The following is a 13,355-nucleotide window of genomic DNA, read 5'->3' as shown; positions in this document are numbered from 1 at the left end:
TTCTCAGGTCTTCAGGAAATCCCAGATGGAAGATTTCCGGAATCAGAAGGAAATTAGAAGGAAATCCGGAAACTACAACCAGGATATTGGGGGAAAAATGTGCGAAAGTTACCGGAATTTGGCAAGCCTACGTAGTAGCCTACTGGATTCATTACTGCTTTTCTCCTCTCACTTATTTCATCTGTATATAAAACGACATCGATCTGTAAACCCAGCATCACCAGACATGGCCTCCTTCACCAGCTGACACACACTTTTGTTTTCATCCCCCTGCAATGGCTTGGTATGAATGCAAGTAGAAGCTGTTGATTTATGAATGGTAGGGCAGAGAGCACTTGATCCTCACGGAGCCTTCTGAATTAATAATGGCTGTTTTAGTGTTTTACTCCTGCTTATGTCAGAATGTACTTATGTAGAACACAGTTCCTGTGTGTTTTGTAGAAATGTCAAAGGAACAGGATATAGACGCAATACAGAAGCAAGAAGACAGGGAATTCAATTTAGAATACGCTTTCTCGTTTCAGCCCCACTAGTGTAGAGTATTTATTTCCATTGGGAAGAAAGAGAGAGCATGTGGTCTTTCTCTTTTATACCGTTAAGCCTTCTAGGCGTCATTTACTCTAAACACATTCATTTTCTATTCCATACAGCAGCTATTAATCCGTCGCAATAACTCAGTATGAAATTAGAATGAAATGGTTCAGAGAGGCAGAACAGCTATTGGTTGCACCCAGTGAATTTAGCTGACAATGAAGTCCTGAATTCAAATAATGTATTGTAGTTTATGTGAATCTATACCGCCGTCATTTCCCTATAAATAGCACGGAGGAAAGATTCATTTTCATACGGTCCAATGCATCTCTTTTCTCTGTAATTTTGTACTTCTATTTTTGCTGAGAAGGGGGTTCTGTGTGCAGACTGTGAAGAAGGGATTATTCTTGCCTTCGCTCATACTATTGTGCTAGTTGCTATGATACCTGGAGACAGTATGCACGGGTTCATAATTAGTCCCCCATTGCCCCCAAAATCACTTTGCAAAGGGAAGCATATTTGTATGAGGCCAATAACTGCAAGCCGATGCCTGTCGGTGAGGAAGCTACTGATCGATCCCCCATCATGCTTATCTTTTCCTTCTTTCTGTGGCGTTTGATCCCCTCAGTAAAGACCTTTAGTATGAAAATCAAGCAATCCGCTCTGATCAGTGGTGTTATGAACACACACACACACTAACACACACAAAGATAATGCACACACAGATGACACACACAACACGCACACGACACACACAGTGGACACGTGCACCCCCCCCCCCCCCCCCCCCCCCCCCCACCGCCTTGGGTGCAGTGCAGTGTTCAGGATTCCTACTGAACCGTGCGGATGGCTCTGCCTTGCTCAGTGAGAAGAGATGCTCGGCACCTCCAGAATCAGGAGCAAGCAGAGATGTCTTGTTGACATTTACACCCTCTGACACACAGCAGTGGAGGAGATGGTAAAGAGACACAGCCCCCAGTTCAAATACCACTGCTTTGTTCCCTATCTAAAAATAAGCACAGACGAAGCAAAATAAAGAGATGGCAAAATTCCACAATGACAGAGTCCAAATAAATTGTGAAATAAAAACCTATTCAGTTTCTTGTGAAGAGAAACACAATCTAGTGTGCTGTAAACATAACTTTTAAAAGTTCATATTCTGTTAACTCATACCCAAATAATGGAAATGCCTTGTCCTATATTCATACTCGCAGCCAAAGCATAAATTGGTGAAAAAAAACACTTAAAAACCCCTACCTCAAACTTGTCAAACAAATCTGGAAACATTGGACATTTACTTCAAGCTACATTTGTTCCAGGAACCTGGGTTGAATTTCTACAACTTGCCTAATTAGCCTCTTGTAGATGAGGATGAGCATGAATAATTGCAATTAGTAGTATCCATATGTGTAATTGCCCTTCGATAGAAGAGGAGTGTGTCTTTGGGAACTGGAAGGAAGGCACTTCTATTAGTCGACTGCAAAGTCAGTTAGGACTCCCTATGTGATGAGCTCCCCCTGATCTAGCTGCGGTCTTACATCATTACATAGGTAGTCTCCTAAATGACACCCTATTCCCTATATAGTGCACTACTTTTGACCAGGGTCGAAAGTAGTGCATTTTATAGGAAATAGGGTTCAATTTTGGGTGAAACATGACATTTCGTTAAAAAAAAAGGGTAATACTGCATATCCACATTACCAGTAGACATACACAGGGCAGGAATCCGGATACTCACTGGAATCAGTTCTTTCCGGGGATGAGTGATTCAGCTTCTCTGTCGAGTCGCTGCTTCCTTCCTCAAGTACGTAATCAAAGTTTAGAATGAACAACATCACTACGCCTTCCTCGTTCTTCACCGGGATTATGTGAGTGTAGCACTGGAAGTCCGTCCCTGTAAGAAATAATAAACCTGTCATGTCTAAAAGCTAATGCTCCTCATCTTCTCCTTCCACAGTTGAGCTCCACAACAGTATAACTTCTAATCCATTCTAAGATGGATGCCTGCTACTCTACCTGAGAATGCTCCAATTTAATAATAATAATAATAATAATAATAATAATAATAATAATATAGTGTTGGAACCCATGGCATCCTCCGCTCTCTGAGCAGAGAGGAAAATCATGTCCTGCAAAAGAGAATTTCGACCCCTAGATGGCAATACTTAGAGAGATTATTTTTATTCCAATTATTATTTTTCCTCTAGCAATATTGATATTGTAATGCCACGATCCTAGCACCTCTCTTAGTGCTAAGTGTTCATCATAAATTCCCTAGCTTTATGATAGTAAGGCAGTTTGCTGATTCGACATGGACACAGACTGGTCAAGAGGGCACCTTACAAGTAGTGTGCTTTATCCTGGACTCAGCACACAGGCCAGAGCTTGACATTGCACATACAATGTGCCCAAATGGCACCATATACCCTTTATAGTGCACTACTTTTGACTAGGATTCATTGGGCTCTGGTCAAAAGCAGTGCACTACTGTATACAGCGAAAAAGGGTATCATTTACAATGGACACATAGGAGGACAGGACTACGCTTGGAACAGAGTCAACTCCCAGGGTTTCTACTGGGTCATGCCAGACCCACTACCGCTGAGCTGCCTCCTCAAGAGGAGGAAAAATCCACTATCAAGATCTTGGCTGCGTTCCCCGGTCAAAAGTAGCGCACTAGGGAATAGGCCGCCATTTGAGACAAAAAGTATCTTTCTTGTGCCCATAAGATGGCAAATATCTGGAATGCACTGACTGGATTAAGAAACCGACCCCCACCCAGTGAATATGTGTTCTACAGAAACGGAAGCATTTAGGCTACAACATAGTATATGCAAAACATGGAATGCAACATTTCATCAAAGCTTAATCATCTCATCAGCAAATCAGTATTATGTTAGGTAATAGTATTACTAAATATGTTGTACTTGAATTATCGCGCAAACCCCTAAAAACCATTCGAATATCCACACCAGAACTTAATAGGGTCAAGAGAGTTTTAACAGATTGCAAATGACTTCAGCACTGCTGGAGACACTACATCAAAACAACAACAATCTGCCAGCCTGAATGCTTGTCATGCTATAGCTGAGCCATGCTGTAATAATATAGGGAGAAAAAGTTGACAACGCCATCAGCACCTTCTTAAGTGAGATTGACTGTTCTCTTCCAGTTACCTCAACTCGGCTGAAGTCTGTGTCAATTAGTTATAACACATATGCTAAAGCTGCACTACTACCTAATTACCAACAAAAATGGTGATACATGAAAAATGGGTTTTGGTTCCTTAGGGTCCTCCAATCTATTTAGAGCCGGTGCAATATGTTAGGCCAGCTTCCCCGAGGCCTTGGTAGGGCATCAATGTCAGGAAAATTGTGTTGCTCGCTTATTTCAAAGGATACCAAACAAGCTTCTCAGAAAGCATCGTAAACAGAAATACATACTGAAATGTTAAGGGTCCTTCCATATAAACACGTAGAAACTATATATGTTTGTGCGGCTATATCATTTGAATAGGAGGCATTCCTTCAAAAAGATAGGAGGGCCAAGGCACTCTTCATATAATTCATTAAAAGGCCTTTATTTGTATGGCATGTTCAATGGAAACAAAGATTAAAAACGCTGGCGTGTTTCGGCTGCAGGGCCTTCGTCAGGGAGTACAAAGACATGATAATGCAAAGTCCTCTTTTTGAACAGCTGAAGAGGGAGTGGTTGCAGAATTCATTGGACAACACATAGTAAGCAATACTCTACACATTAAAAAGTGAAATACTGTAGATACGGTATGTTATCAAAATGCAAATCAAGGTTAGACCCATCAGAACCCCTAGGCACCTTGAATATGACTGGGCAAGGTGGTAAGAATAGGAGAGACATCTTTTTTTATAGTACACTAGATCACAGCAAACATGGACCACCGCAGTCCTTATTGCACACAAAATCATTTCATAAGCGCACATTGTCGTCAGCAAATGGAGGGCCAGGAGGTTGAGGGTGGTCTCCTGTTGCCTATACATGGTTTAAAAATTAATATAGCCTTGGTACTGATGATGCCGATTTATCTGGTGGCTAAATCTGTCATTAGATCAACTGATGATTTTCCAGCCCTAATCTCTTAGTGCAGCCTCCATAACCCTATATCTCCATAACCCTATATCTCCCACTGCATTATAATGCCATCAGCATTATCATTGAATTGTAAAAGGCGGGTTCAGACTAATTCAGAGTCATGCAGAGTAGAAGCACCAATGCCAGAGAGAAATAAATCCTCTCATCAGTGGGACTCCATTTCTCCCAGAGTCTCAATGCCCTCATAAAACAAGCCGCACATCTGCTGCCCTTCTTAGGAAGAGCACCCGATGTGCAGTAATAAGCAATACGCAAAGAAGATCAAAAGATGCCCATCCGCCCCTATGCAAATGTGTCTCTCACCGTCTACCAGCCAGGCCAGCAGAGGACACGTTACCAGTGTTCACAGTAATCTCCTCAGAGCTGGATCTCACATCCACACTGCCAGTCACATTCATCGGCAGTAGGATGTCTGTCTGATTAAACCTAACAATCCTCTGTTGGACTGCATTTACATGTCAGGCTTTAATAGGAGCCCCCATGGCATGGCCATTCTTCACAACAATATTTGATGTCCAAAACTGTGAAAAACATTTACATTTCTATTGGATTTGTATTTTGTACATTTAGCAGACACTCCTTATCCAGAGCGACTTAAAGTCCGTGCATTCAACTTACAGTAGCTCGGTAAGGCAACCACGTAACCACAATTCTTGTAATTGTGGTGAACTGGTGATAAGGGAAGCGCCTTCATCTGGTATGGGTTATAATGTCCGTTGTATGAAACTCCTCACTCATCTCCTCTGCTATCAATACTGCTCATTGTCATTGCTTTTAATCATTAATCATTCATCGATTTTAGTTAACTGCATTTAGGTTTCCCCCACAATTACATGACGGAAATTACCCCTATTCATCTCCTTGGACATCTATCTCAGCAATAAATGATTCAGTGCATACACGGATCTTGTGTCTGTTAGTTGGCATACATTAATGTTTCACACTGCGTCACGTTTTAGATCTGTGGAAACTAGCTACTGTGTGAGGAGAGTAAAGAAAATGCGGCAAGAAAGAGGAGACCCAGAATGATTCTGTGGCAGCATATTTGGGAATTGATTTAACTTACCAGATGGGAAAACAATACCCCGCTAAAAGGCTGAGCTATTGGGGTGCCTCACCCTGTCTCCTGCTGAAAGTCACCTACGCAGGTGTATAATAGCCAACATCCTATTTTCTTCTTTTTTTACCTCCACCGGGGTGATGAATGTAAGAATCAGAATCATCATGTTAGATACTTCTGATGACATATCCGGCCTAGTCATGTGATCTCAAGATGATTCTGTCACAATACAAGATGGTTTAACGTTATAATATGATGTTAACATACACACAAATGCACACACACACACACACACATGCTTACTCTAGAAATAAGGTACAAGCAAATAGAACTCGGGAGTGAAACAGGCCAATCATTTCCTAGTCCTGGTTTCATGTGGTCAGGGGACTATTCACACCTTTCACTGTCATTAGGAAGGATTGTTATGGCAGACAGACTCCGGTGTGTTGATTGAATGGAGAATTCCCCAGTTCATTCCCTCTGCCAGTACACGGATCACATCAGACCACGTGCATGATTGTGGAAAGCGGCCAGGATAAACAGTGTTGCGTACACTATGTGCACCTCTCAGGTTGGTGGTAAATCACACTGAGAAGCACTGGGAAATGTGCAATAAGAGCATTTAGTGGTGCATTTGACCTATGGTTCAAGACATGTTATTCAGTGCTATACATATCCTAAACAATTGCGTTATTAGTTGCGTACCGGGTTGTATTCACTAGGTACCAAATAGCAAACAACTGACTGAAATAAGGAGGGACTAACTGAACTTGTCCAACACGAAATATAGTGTGCACTAATGAATACGACCCAGTTACCACCTCCCCCCTGTGTGAGTTGGTAATCATTTGCAGGCAGGTTGGGATAATTGAAAGTGGCAGGTTCAGCAGAATACAAAGGTCTAATAGTGTACATTAGTGTCTCTCCTAGTGATTGGATGTCTATCATTAATTTCAGTAGGTGGGTTCAAGTTTCCCTTCAAGTGTCAATCTAGCAGCCCCTTCAGTCCCTAAGGAGCTGCCTCAGCCCCGAAGCATGATCACTGTCTTCAGACTGGCAGAAGGTCAAATGAGATTTTCAACGCTTTTACCTTCTGGTCCCATTGAATGTCAGATTCCAGGCCACAGAGAAATGCAGATCATACTGATATTGTGGCCTTTAAGGATAATACACCTGTCATGGAAAAAGCTTTTATCAAGCTGACTATGAATGCATAAGCTCAGCGGGCAAAGCAATTGTGTGATTCCTAAGATGCACAGATATGAGGCTTCGGAAAATAACGTGGTAACTGAAAGATTTGATAAGACTTAGAATTTCACATTTTTTTCCAAAAGTCTGCAGACACATAACTGATAAGGGAAATTGATTCTTAATTAACTATATATTCAATGTGTTGACAATAGTCTAAATTGTTACAGATCAGATATATCTGAATTCGTGTTACTTTGCATACTATACACATGATGACCGTACATCACCTTGGCATTGCAAACTATAATTTTCCTTTCAATGCTTTTCAAGTATGGATAAAAATAGATGTCATTCCTTACCAATGACTGCACAAGGTCAATGTCTTGCCAGTCCCGTAGAAGTATTGTGCCTGTGTGAATACATAGATACAAGTGCTGTATGGATATCAGTTCCCATTTCAAGATGATGGAAATTCCATTCGATTCTATTTCCACCATCAATAATTGAAAAGATGGCTGCACATCGAGCCATTATTGATTGCTAAAGGTCTACAGCTGTGTTGATCTCTTCGTCTTGGAAATACTTCTCTGTACGGAAGCACTCTGGCGAGAAAGAGAAGTCTTAAGGTTCTTTTAGAAGGGCGGGGCTAGGACAGTTAGTTACGAGCAGTACTTCCCACCCCTTAAACACAGGACCTTCAGCACTCACCCACACTGTTTCGGATCTTTATGGGCACGTCGCATTAGTCGAAACTACATTGATATAGGCACACGTTATTTTGTTCAGCAGACGCGTCTTAAGGTTAAATGCTAGTGCAACGAGGGGAGAAACATTCCCATATTAAAAAAACCTTTAACACGGATCTTCATTTTTTTGGTGTTCGCTATGAATCTCAACATGTAGAGAGAGAAAAACAGCAGTTCCAGACGGAGCAGGCGATACATGAGTCATGACACTCTCCGCGGTTATCGTGCTAATACAATGTGACGTGGTTGTTGCAGGGCTGTGTTGCGGAGGCCATACACAACTGCACAAGGGGCACAGCCATTCGAGAGGGGAATGTGTAAGGGGAGGGAAGGCATACTAACCCTTTGTTTGGAGTCTGTTGGCCATGTGGCCATATCTCGCCTCAGTTGAGACTGCCCTAAGCTAGTCATCATGGCCTACTTTTATCTTTAATCAGTGTCCTCTAAGTCATCAAGATGAACACCAATTTCAAGTGCATCTTACTGTATGTGTTTTGCTAGCTATCCAGCTAGCTGATATTTGTCATCCAATGGGCTGAAATAGCTAATTGCTGGCAAAAGCTAATTGGAAGTAAAACAGATGGTTTGGTGGCCGTTGGATTGGATTCAAGAGGGTCCCCCATGAAATGGAGATATGAATTCATATGTGGATATGTAGGGCGACTGGCCAAGGCGTGTGTTTGTGATGTTCAATACTCCATCTGCTACCTACTGTACTCTGTGTTAATTATCTTTTTGTCAGATGATAATTACAGAGAGCCTGTCTAGAACAGCATTTATATCAGGCCCATTTTATCGAAGACTTCAGCGAAATCTACTAATCTAATTCAAACCTGATATGTTTTAATTCAATCCAATCTTTATGCTGATAGAATGGGTTCTTTCTAATAAACGTCTGACCTTGGCAAACACTAAATGTGCTTTGCAACATACTGGGAGTAACCAAAGAGGCTAAGATCAATAAAAAATGCATGCACCTCTTTTTGAGCGCAGCCATCCAGGTCTCCCGAAGCAGCCAACTGTGAGTGCCCTGTGTCCCCCCCTGTCGGCCCCACCCTCCCCATCACCCTGCAGCGGGGGGAGACGGCCCTCCAGCTCCTCAAAGGGGAGTCACCTTTGAAACCCTGCACCCACGCATACCTCAGCAGCATGGCTAGCTATGCTGGGACTGTTATGTATTTAACTTCAGCGTGCTGCTCAGTGTCAGCTTCCCTTTGTACTCACTCATTCAGTTCCAAGGTACTATTACACCCCTCGGAATAGGGCCGTTTTACAAAGCCCAGCAAAGGAAGTTATTTATCTCATTGATGATGAATCTTCTTTGAGAGGGAAGGCGTTGTGATTTCGGATTTATCTCCTCTCACAACTATTTACTGTTCAACACCGAGATGAACGATAATGTGCCTGTGGCGACGGTTTTGGATGTGTATCTCACTGTGGTCTTGACTGTCCTTTTCGAAGCATACGCATGAACAGCTTCACTTTTCAGCTTTTTGCAGGGCAAAGAGCTAGCGATGTGTTGCTGATGATGTCGTCACCGGGCATTTCAAGACCCCCCCCCCCCCCTCCACAATGGGAACATGACACAGTATGAAAACCAAATTAGAGATGCTTATATTAAGCATGACTATTCCCATCTGCAGTTTTATACTAACATGTCTGCATGACTATGATTCATTTGATAGTATCGCACTCCTGTAGACCGAGAGTGAGCAAGCAAGAGGGAGCACCTGAGGTCTAACACCATCGAGTTGTGAGTCATGATTTAATATTGGCCAGACACACTTCCCCTATTTCCTATGCCGTGACACTATTGCCTATCCATCCTTATGCTCAACTATTCCTCTATGTTGTCAACACTGGTTCAGCCCTATTGTGTCTAATGTCATTTCCACTCGGTGAAATGTGATAGGCTTTAGCTAAATGCTTTAGCAAAGTGGGGTCGACAAACAACTCGCGTCGATAGGCCCATTGCTCGCAAGGATGTCATGAATCTTGCATTTGTGTTCCCATCTACGGGAGCCTGTGGATTGTGCCCTTCCATAGCCCTGTAATGCATTTACGCGGTAAGCTGCTCACTCCCAGTCACCGCAGTGTCATCCTTGACATCTTTATTCATGAGCTCTGCGCCTCACTCTAGACTCATCTGAGGAGTATTAAGAGTCCTGTCTCGAGGCACGGGAGGGAGGGAGAGCGAGTGTAATGATTAAGTTTGAATGTGTCGTATGGCTTTTACTCTGCTCCCATTCCTTATTAACCATGATTGACACATTGAGTTTATACAGAACTACACGGAGACTAAAGTGACCTTAAAACCCTGCTCTTCAGAGAGGTACTCCTCACCAATGGCTCCCTAGGGTACTTTGTGTTGTTGTCTTTCTCCAGGATTCTAAAACAATCTATTCGACTTACTCGAGGAGCATCTGGCTCTGATTCCCACGTGATTAGCAGAAATATGTCAAGGCTAATGACTGCTGCTGCTGGAAGGTAAAAAAAATGAACTATTTGGATTTTCCAGTGAATCTACAGTCATTTTTCACTATGTACATATAAAGTGAACGGCAGAGAAAAAGTTGGGTTAAACGCTCTTTATTGCCGTGAGCCGGGGGAACAAAAAAATACGACCTGCCTTCCTGTCATCATATACTATCCCTTGAAAAGAGGAGCGACACTGCAATGCCTTTGAGGGGTGAATTATACTGACCAAAAAGCGCACTGCCTGACAATGGCAGGAGGTGGCATTACATTTTTAGATGTATGTCATTGAGCAGCAACTTCCTTTTAATTCACCGCGAATTCACAGCACTGCTGCCTGCACTGAACACGGTTCATATCATGTCTGGAGTCAAGCTAAAAAACCACTAAACCCATGTGGAGATAGTGGCTCAAGAAAATGGAACCCAAAGAGGACCGAAGGTCCTCACGAGAACAGTCAAAACGAGGATAGACGAGATAATAGCCACATCTGCTTTTCGGATTACATCTAGAGGAGTCAAGGACCTTGAACATATGCTGGAATAACAATGCCTCATAGACATAATGCACAGTACAGTTAGAATGAAACCTGGTGTCACCCCTCACAGGGATGAAGCTCAATACAGTAGCTCACATGTCCTTTTCTTGCTCAGTTCATGTGCTCAGGAAAAGCCATAGAATTAGGAATTAGAATAGGATCTGTATGGGGAAAAACTCGGAACCGACAGTTAAATCTAATTGAGAGGAAAACAGAAAGGCCCACCTTTTGAAGCTGGTGCGGCATCCCAAATGGCACCCTATTCCCATAAGGCTCTGGTCCAAAGTAGTGCAGTATGTAGGGAATAGGGTCCTATTTGGGATTCAGCCCTGGTTCCAGTCTGATGATGGTACATTGATTACTGGATGAATTGTTTTGTTCAGACTCTCATAGATTTCTCTATAAGGGTTGTGACTGGGCATGGCCCGTCTCGCCACTGTTGAGACATTTCACAGGACGGCATGTAAATACTGCAGTCACTCATTGATTTATTGTCATTGTGAAACAAGATGACATTGATTCGCTGTTAGCTATTTGTATCGTCATTACAATCGTCTGGAACAGCCTCGGAGGAAGGCAGGTGAGTCGCAGCATATTGTGCTCTAGACCAGAGTGAACTGAGACAGCACTTTCCTTTCCTCTGTCAGTCACAGACAACACACTACTCCCTACTGTGCCATGGCAGCTGACCAATCCCCATTGACCTTGTCAGAGTCAAGATCCACTCGCTCTGCTGCATGTGTCTTAGTGACGACTAGGACCAAGAGAAGGTACAAACTACCCTATTGCCACGGACAGTCTCTACTATACATACAATTGGAAATTGATAATGTGCTGGTTCATGCTCCTAGATGCTGTATATCACATAATACCCCTCCAATGCCAAGGTCTTCAATAAATTGGAATGTTCAGCCTACTGGCATTGTCTGCCAAGCCACTGATTACACCTCCATTACGCAATGGCAATTTAAAAAAAAGAAATCAAGCCAGATATCATTGTCAAAGGTTATCTTGCTTCCTCGCTTAGAATATAATAACATTTACTGAAACTCTCACATCACACCTCATCAAAACAATGATATCCATAATGGTTTAAGACCTAAATTGTTATTGTTGGTAGTTAAATACAATATTTTCCATAAGTAGCACCGTTCAGTAAATGCAAAGTAAGATCCGCATTCTACATAGACAGGAAATATGGATATTGGTAGTGCTTTCCTATAAATACTAATTGCCTATAAATGCTGTTTGCTCCATACACATGAATAGCGACATTTATCGCACAGGTCAATGGAGACACTTTCTTAATTGAAGGAAAATCTCTCATTACTTCTCATTGTCAAGTGCACTGTCAAAACTGCATAACCTCATCTCTGCTGCGTTCACCGTTTCTCTCGAGTAGGATATCAGCACATATAATCAAAACAAGGCTGCATCTCAAATGGCACCATATTCCCTTTATAGTGCACTAAAACCCAAAGGGCTCTAGTCCAAAGTAGTGCACTATTAAGAGAATATAGTGCCATTTGGGACTCACATGGAGGTGGACGTCTTGCGGTGGGACTGTAGCTTATGATTTCTCAGAGACAGCGTGTCACACCTAGTGTATAAGGCCACCTCTCTGTCGCTGGCCCGGTTGACTGACTCACCATCTTTGCGATGATATGTGATTTCCACCTTGCGCTCCTCTGAGCCCATCAGAGCCTGGTCCACCTGGCTGATGGCATGTGTGTCAGTGTGCTCGCCGTGGAGGAATTCACAGGTGCACGGCTTCTGCATGACGTCCGGTCTGGAGTAGCCAGTCATCTCACAGAAGCCATCGTTACAGTAGATGATTGCACAGTTCTGCACCCGGGCATTGGCTATGACAAATTTCCTATCTGCAAGAAAAAGGAAACAAAAAACCACAAGGCTATCAAACCAATTGGTTTGTGGTGTCTAGATTTGAGGTTTATGAACATTTTAAGAGTATTTGTAAATTGAAGACAGTCCAGTATTTGATATCATTAATACAAATGTGGTATAATTTGAAATAACTGTCGAGAAGTTGTAAAATAGCACTTGATTTCTGAGAACATCTATTGACTAAGACTAGAGCATAACAGAATACATTCTTGACACTGCTTGATGTGTTCCTCTAACGCATTCTTTAAATGAACAAACCCATTCTTAATTGGAGAAATATGAACGTTAATTCATACAATCCAACAGCTTTTAAAAACCTAACTTTATGCCCACTCTATGCCCACTTTTACAAACAGACTAATAAAACACACGCGCCACAATGCCAAGAAAAACACTTTAGATTAGCACGAGGATACCAGGGATGTTATACTTACTCTGTCCCTCGAATTTCCGTATTATTATCCCAAGAAATGTATTTTGTGGCGCAACATGACCTCTCCGTACAGGCATGATTATTCCGTGCTCTTGTGTAAAGGCGCGTTTGCAATGAGACCCTGAAGTTACTGTTGTTGCCTCTTGCTGATATTTCCTTTGTCACAAATCATTCTCGGCGCACTCACCTTGCACTTTAAATGACCTTTCCCAAATTCACTAGAATACACTTCAGCCAGCATGCATACCAGAGCATAGGAATGACTCCTTGCCGATGCGTACGGAATCGGGGAGGATTTCTGCTTTGGTCAGATATAGTTTGTAAACCATTTCTAGTTGAAGATGGATG

At 42.5% G+C, this 13,355-nt stretch overlaps 1 protein-coding gene across 2 annotated transcripts in view; it reads right to left on the bottom strand.

Moving 5' to 3' along the window:
* The window catches only part of LOC139380295 (voltage-gated inwardly rectifying potassium channel KCNH7-like), a 49,963-nt gene extending 36,839 nt beyond the window's left edge, over window positions 1-13,124 (bottom strand). For both annotated transcript variants that reach the window (XM_071122878.1, XM_071122879.1), the window contains exons 1-3: window positions 13,009-13,124; window positions 12,319-12,549; window positions 2,270-2,425 (exon numbers count right to left, since the gene is read on the bottom strand). In XM_071122878.1, the coding sequence (XP_070978979.1) occupies window positions 2,270-2,425; window positions 12,319-12,549; window positions 13,009-13,084 (463 nt within the window). In that variant the 5' untranslated portion in view covers window positions 13,085-13,124. The remainder of the gene's footprint in view (window positions 1-2,269; window positions 2,426-12,318; window positions 12,550-13,008) is intronic.
* Window positions 13,125-13,355: the final 231 nt, after the last annotated feature.

This window comes from Oncorhynchus clarkii, chromosome 22 (assembly GCF_045791955.1).
Source record: "Oncorhynchus clarkii lewisi isolate Uvic-CL-2024 chromosome 22, UVic_Ocla_1.0, whole genome shotgun sequence".
NCBI lineage: Eukaryota > Metazoa > Chordata > Actinopteri > Salmoniformes > Salmonidae > Oncorhynchus > Oncorhynchus clarkii.
The sequence above is the reverse complement of the archived record's forward strand: the minus strand, read 5'-3'. Positions and strand labels throughout refer to the sequence as shown.